Below are 7,844 nucleotides of genomic sequence, written 5' to 3' on the forward strand. Positions count from 1 at the left end.
GCAATTTCATCTGTGGCTCCTTTGCTTACACACATTTCCCCCAGCTTATTAATTCAGTTGGCCGATTCATTCATATCGCTGTTATGTATTGTTAGTTCCTCTATTCTCCTGAGCCTGCAAAGTGCTTCAGGTTTTAACTTTGAGTGCAGGAGGAATGGCTGTGTCACAGAGCAGGCTTATGACAGGAATGTAGGCCAGACAAATTACAGAGCAGACAGGGAGGGAAAGAGACGGGCTGGAGTTCGGCTTTCTTCTCCAGAGAATAATGACTTGGTGAACACTGCAGGAGTTTCTCAATTGGGGCAACTTGCACACAGCTCATGTACATAGCGTGGTAAAGGGGTGGTGGGTGTTCCACTGCCAACTGAAAAGTATTGGATTCGGGCTCCAGGTGTCTAAAGCCTAACCTGTAGGCTTTAGACACCAAAAAGATGATTAATCATACCTGTTCCTTAATAACCTGTATCTGTATTCAGTTTGCTTTGGATAGACGCATCTGTTCAAAAATAGATAATAATAATAATGGAGTGGAATAGAGCGTAGTTATTAATTGAGCTAGAAGGTTGGGTTTAGGATCTCAGGCCATTGTAAAGGGATGTATCATCACAGCAGATATACATCACTGTTGGTGCACCCCACTATTAGTGGATTGAGATCATCTGCTTGACAACATCAAGAGGAGGTTTAAGAGCGGAGCCAAGACAGTATTTGACAGCTGGGTGCCTGCGTTGGCTCAGGTTCAGGTACATTATCCTCAAGCAACATGGGAGCTGGGATTTTGTTGTGATGTGATGTTTAGTTGTTAAGTTGCCATGATAAGGTCATGGCATCTTTTGTCACACGGCCGGCCTTGAGCTGCATCTCTGCTGCTCGTCGCTACGTGCGTGGGGTATGGGTGTGCAGACAAAGGCTGCAGAGTCTGGATGGGACTGGAGGTGTCGGCTGGCAGATGAACAATAAAGGGCTTTGTGTCGATTCATGTTCATCATGTTTATCATGTTTTTTTTTGGCAACACTCGCAGCAGCTCAACTTGGTTGTGCAAAAAAATTGTGCGATGCTACAGTTCCGATTGTACGACTTTGATGTTTTCGGCCTCACTAGTAAGTAATCTTGGATAAAAGTAATTTAGCATTAATGAATGACGTCAGTCAGTCGATCAGTTCATAGGACACGACAGGCCACTGTGAACTGGAGCCCATTGTTTTGGGTTTCACTGCTTAAGAGACAAACTCCCTTGTGTTTCAAAGAATCAACTGAGTGAAATACTTGATGGAATTAACATCAAAGGGCCATGGTTCATTTAGGAGTGCACTTGCAGGTTCCTGGAGCAGCACTTATCTTGTGTGTGTGTGTGTGTGTGTGTGTGTGTGTGTGTGTGTGTGTACGTACCACCTCTTCCAGGTCATAACTTCCTCCAACCAATCTAGCTAATTAACGATAGCTGGTTGGACTACCGGAAGATTAGAACACACACTTACCACCAAAGCACTCAGGTTAGCATGCTCATGCTTGGAAACGTTTGCCTCAACAAAACATTAACTTGATAGTATAATAAAAATACATATAAATGGCTACAAAATAATATGTTTATTGGACTCAATGATTCTATCAGACTATTAAATACAATAAATAAGTTGATAGACATAAGTCTATCAATGCTATTCTAGTTGCCAAAAATACAATTAACTGCTACGTCTAAATCACCCACTAGTTCCACCTAATAGCTGGCCAGTTTAAGCACAGAAAGTCCTCATCTGCTAAGGAAATACACTCTGGGGATAAGTACAAGTACTACATGTACTTATCTGACGCCCCCACCAGAATTAAAAGGAGCGAATGCATTGAGGATAGGAGAGGGCCAGAGTGAGAGGGCTGGTGTTTACAGAGACAGGAGAGCTGCCTTGGAGCAGCACTGGGCAGCAGGATTTTCCTGGCTATTAGCAAGAGGCCCTGGAACAAAGAGTTTCCTCCTCCGCTGGCTCCGACAGCGGCCAGCCCAACCTAGCTCCTCGGTTCAGCGCTGCGGTGGGCTGTGTGCCGTTATCTGAGAGGAGCCAATCCTCTTCGCTTGTATTAGAAATGCACATACACATGTACATACTATACACACGCCCACACACCCTTATGCACATGCACTCACTCACATTCTCATGGACATACACTTAGACACTCACACACACAAGCATATAAACACACGCACTCTCGCAAATAGCCTCACCCTAAGATACACATAAACACATGCACATAGGAACACACACACACACACACACACACACACACACACACACAGACACACATATAAAACACACACAGACATAGACATAGATAGACACTCGCACACATACACAGACACACAAGCAGATACACATTGTTACACACAGACAATACATAAAAAACACCAAAACACTAACAGGCGATCTCATACATGCTCCCTCATACATACATATTACATATACACGAATGTGTACACACCCACACTCTCAGCCACACACACACACACCCACGCACACGCTATCTTCCCAACTACCATGTATTACTCAGGCAGGGAATGAGTGTGTTTACATGGTCACTATCCATCAAGATAAGGTTAAAGAGATATTGAGCCATATTGACGGGTGATTAACCCTGGGCTTGGCTGAATGTTGAGGATATATTTCACAGATGACGTTGGACAATCCAACTGCCCTGTGTTTAGACTTGGTGATATGGATATAGCATAATATGGGTATGATATAATGATATAATACAAAATAACATTGCAAACCGTCCAACCCATTGGCTATTGAAATAAGTGGACATTTTAAAGGTATAGGAATCAAAAACAAAATGTTTTTATTCCTGGCAGATTTTTTAAACTTTAGATCCTTATACATTTTAAACTGTCTTCTGCTGAGTGGATGTTTGTATTTCATGGCTATCCATCCACCACTTAAAAGTAGATTTTGGCTAATATTAATCATGAATGTGTTGTTAGTAATATATGTGTATATGTTCTTGCACCCCGGTAGACATTTTTCTCAAAGGCAAAGAAATAATATGAAAGCTCAAACTCTGCTGAACTTTGAACTTTCAATGCCAGCCCTCCAACCACGGGGGTGGGTGGGCATGGGGGGGGGGGGGGGGGGGGTGACATCATTGCCTACGGGCACACACTGGGCACATTGAGACGAGTGGAGCGCAGGCGCCCCGACCACACGCTTGAGACCAAAAGGTCAAACTGACCTCATACAGCCAAGAATTGTCTGATGAAAAAGCAGAGGGGGGATTTTGGCCACTTTGTTCCCACAAACTGATTACAAAGTCCATTGCATGGTGGTTTGGTTGTCTGTATATTTCGTGCGTCATCGTATATAACTGACATCTGAGGCCAAATGTGCAAATCTAAAATAAAACATTGAAAGACAATGAAAGTGTAAAATAACTTTACCTGGAGGTCGAAAAACTTGCTGTAGCGTCTGTAGATGACATGGGAAGTAGAGTCCGAGTAAGTGACATTGATAAGGTACACCTAGAGAGAGAGAGAGAAAACAAACAATCAAACCAGATTCATTAGGGTGTGGTAAAGAGCCCTCTGAACAATCAGCAGCAAACCCTGAGTCCCCCGAACTCCATCCACATCCTAATGACCCAGACTGGAGTCACTCCTAACTCAACTCGACGGGGTCACCAGGGGAAAAGGTCACAAAATACTCTGTACGGTTATTTACTATCCTACCACAGCATGGTTGAATACTTGATTCTGATTGGTCAACAACGTTCCAAGAATGCATTATCTTTTAATAACGGGACACCTTTTAAAGGTTATTTGAAACCTTTAAAAGGTTTCAAATACATTTGCTACAAATAAAACATTAAAACAACAATCAAATACACCTATTGACAACATCTTGCCTTGCCGACGCAAAAAAAACAATATGCTCAAAGCTTGTAACAAATCGCAATTGGCATGATTTGATCGTTGTTGAACTGTAACTTGTATCCAATTATTGTTGGGACCACTCAGGGACTATTCCTAACCTCCTTCATGGTAAATGAAGGGACGGGAAACATCCACACATTCATACTTGCTGGTAACAACTCTGATTCACAGACAGTCACCTTTCCCTGATGAGTTGTCATCAACAAAGGAAAGGAAAGGACACAGAAGTCCTGCAGCACCACATCTTGTGCTCGGATCGGCAACTAGCCACTCGAACCCAAACATATTTTCTTTATTTATTTACAATTAAAGGTAAATTAATTTCAGTTTTCTTACAGTTATTTTTGTCTAAGGAAGCAAATCTAACACGTCCTTAAATCTAAAAAAAAAAGAAACTGAGTGGAAGATATTTTCTACGCAAACAGAGTCAGCTGAGTTAATAAAAAACTAACCCGGAAATCAGAGAGTAAAACCTGCAATCAAGTAAACAAACCCACGGGCAATAGAACCCAGCCTGTGCTTTTAACCTGATGGCATTTGAGTGCACAAAGGAAAACATTAACACATGGGGACAATCTGGAGAGCTTTTATTTACCTTTTCAAAACAAAACCTAAATTTCATAGCTGCTCAATAATGCACCTATCTAGTCAGAATCACGCGTCCTACAGGTTGCTTGTTGGATACAGTCGATCAGCAAAGGCATTAAAAGAAAAAAATATATATATATCTATATATATAGATATATATAGATATATATTTGCTGAATAGTAGAACCAATGTTTTGTTTTATGTGTGTAGTGCACATATCCTATCACGGGTTGATATAGTCAGTAGCAGAGTAATTACATGTTTATTTTGTGAAATAGGCCACTTTGCTTGGAGTTGGCCCGAGGCTTCCTTTACTGAAGGCACACCTACACAGCCTCTTTAAATGCCATGCAAAGAGTGACAGTACATTTTGGGGTGGCAGTTTGTCTTTATTTCTGTCTTGAACACAAACGATGAGGTAAGTCTTTAGGCCCTATATCATCAAGCATTTAGGAAAAGGAAACGCGAAATGATACACTATTTGGATGAGCTCATGGCATGATTGCCGGTGGTAGTAAGTCTTTTTGTAAACAGATGAGTCGCCAGCAGGTAGCCTAGTCTGGGACGCCCCCTGAAGTGGCTGTCCCCTGAAAGGAAGCGCGACTTGAGACAAAGGACAATGACTTCATTCCTCTGGGTAGTCTGCTGAGGCATTTCCAGTGGCTTAGCTCGTAGATAACGTGATCTTCCTTCTTGCAGAGAACACGATACAACACGATCTTGCCATTAAGGGTACGCTCCCAAGGGGAGAGGCTACGGGGCCCTGGGGGAATACCGTTCACCAAGCGAGAGAGAAATTGAATTGATCCTAACTCTTAAGCTAATGAATCCCATCGCCACTGATGGGCAAAGCGATTTCCTCAGGGACCTTAGGGACCCCAACTTGTAGGAAATGTCATGAAACGCCATGGCATCTCTGGAAAAATGACACAAGTAGCCTATCATGTGATGTTATTTTTTTTCCTTAAACAACTATGTTTGTGTTTGGATCCGTAGCCTACATTTGAAAGAGCATAGTTGGCAACGAAGTGTTGACCCGTCCTAAGAACCGTCCGAGATACAAATAAATAAATCAACTTACATAGTGCTTGGACGGGTTTCTTCTCTTCTGCACATCCACAACTTTAACTTCAGCGACTGTTCGTAGATGCATCCTGACAGCTCAGTCAGACTCTTTAGCGCGCTGGAAAAGTCATGGACATTTAACCCCCTGGAAATAGTCAGTCCGGGAAAAACACGCAAGAAGACGAGAAAATAAAACAAGTAGCAACAAGACGCGAAACGAAGCGTTCTCCACAGTCGCTTATGCCCTTCCTATATTGTAATATGCGAAAGTTGTCAAGGCTGCAACACGCGATAGGACAATCAGGAAAGCCGTCCCTTGCTGTTAGAGAATCGTCTTGTCCCAGAGAGGGGCTGGACCATTATGAAGACAGCATGGCCAAGAGGGTTGCTGACGCTTGGTTGACCATTGACATGGGCGGTCCTAAAAAGTGACTATAGAGACAGTAGTGGTAACTGTTGTAATGTTATATTTTAGATCTGTATGACCTCCGTTCAAGGGAATGTATGTCCCGTCCCCCGCCCATGCATGTATGTACGCTTTTTGAGGAATGGGTTTGGGGGGGGGGGGGCATAGATTAATGAAAGACAAAAAAAGTTTAATGATAGAGCCTATACACATGCGGTCGTTTTTATTTTGTTTTCATTTTAAAGCTGTGGTTTGCCTAGAGGGCGTTTTGGCATTGGTTTTGGTCGAACAATGAAAATACAGTACGACCGAATCTGATGGTATTGTCTCCACCTGCTGGAGGCTATAGGAATATAACACATTTGGAAATTGCCACAGTTATGAGTAACCAGTCAATAAATAGCGCATCGTAGTTTTCCGTTCTCTGTGGTAACGCCTGTAAAGCTTAGTGGCGAAGTTCCCCAGCAGGCTTTGGCTCGGCATTGTATATCCCAGGAGGTAAACTGGTAACTCAGCTGTGCATTGGTGAAATAATTTACATTTAGTAATTTACCATACGCGTTTATCCACGGTGACTGCAGTTATAATCTTCAAGTTGCAGAATGTCACATAAGCCAGTTATGGAGCGGGGGACTCCGTGATCCGAGGTCTCTCTTCTAATAGAAACAAAATAAGAATATAATGGACACACGCACACACACACACACACACACACACACACACACACACACACACACACACACACACACACACACACACACACACACACACACACAACACTAACACACACACACACACACACACACACAAATACTAATTATAATATATTTATATATTACGCATAACAATGATATTATTGTAATAATAATATTGACTTGCTACAGGGGATATGGCCGACGTTATCGTTCAGCAAAGGTACTAAAATGGTGTACACTGCACAAGGGCGTAACTTTGGGTCTACCATTGGGGGCCTCGAGTTAAACTCGAAACATATTAATTTATTTTTTATTTGTTTATTTATTTATTGAATCATTTTCTTGCGCAAAAGGTAACATGCCAATTATCCGTTCTTGTATTAGAAATACATTGTGATACTTTTACTGATTTTGGGTACTTTTTGACTATTTATGCCATAATGACACAGTAGTTAAATTCAGTGTTTAAGCACTAGCCAGCAGTGGCAGCTTACACTTAATTGATTTTGTGTGTCTGTTCACTATCTTATGCATTTTTTTTGCAAAAACTCAAAGATTAATGAATTGCTTCACTGTATTGGCACCTACATGCAGCAAATGTATTATGCACAATTCAACTCTTGATGCATCACACAATACAGGGTGGCACACTGGAGTGCAGCTTGCACCTCTATTCTGAACATGGCCAACTGATTTCACATATTGGTGGGCATCAGCAGTTCAAACTAACAAAATCCAAACAAAAGCATTTAAATACAAAAGAAGGCCTATCTGTAAATCCCATTTGAAGGTATGTTACAACGTATTTGGCAGCAACTTAACACACATACCATACCAAGTATTTGACTAAAAGAAACAGGATGCTATACTGACGTCTATTCTGCCAGCAACTATAGTACTACTAGCAGACTATAGTACACACCTCACATTGACCCAGGAAAACACCTAAACCCTCACCCAGGCAGGTGCCCACGTCACATTGACCCAGGTACAAACCTCAGCTATCAGCTATGTACACTATCTACATGTTCCAATTTATCTAGTATATTCAGTTATCTACTAGGGATGGGTCAGAATATCAGATTATTCGATTATTCCTTCCCGAGGGTCAAAGTCGATTTTTAACATTTTTTCCCATTCAAATAAACAAGGTGTTAATGCACACCCTG

The 7,844-nt window shown here is 41.9% G+C and overlaps 1 protein-coding gene across 1 annotated transcript in view; it reads right to left on the bottom strand.

Annotated features, from left to right (window-relative positions):
* The window catches only part of LOC307071588 (SH3 and PX domain-containing protein 2A-like), a 49,314-nt gene extending 43,396 nt beyond the window's left edge, over nucleotides 1-5,918 (bottom strand). The window contains exons 1-2 of the mRNA XM_079730620.1: nucleotides 5,591-5,918; nucleotides 3,429-3,509 (exon numbers count right to left, since the gene is read on the bottom strand). Of these exons, the coding sequence (XP_079586746.1) occupies nucleotides 3,429-3,509; nucleotides 5,591-5,662 (153 nt within the window). The 5' untranslated portion in view covers nucleotides 5,663-5,918. The remainder of the gene's footprint in view (nucleotides 1-3,428; nucleotides 3,510-5,590) is intronic.
* Nucleotides 5,919-7,844: the final 1,926 nt, after the last annotated feature.

The sequence above is a fragment of the Pollachius pollachius genome (genome assembly GCF_949987615.1).
Source record: "Pollachius pollachius genome assembly, chromosome: 2".
Taxonomy (NCBI): Eukaryota; Metazoa; Chordata; class Actinopteri; order Gadiformes; family Gadidae; genus Pollachius; species Pollachius pollachius.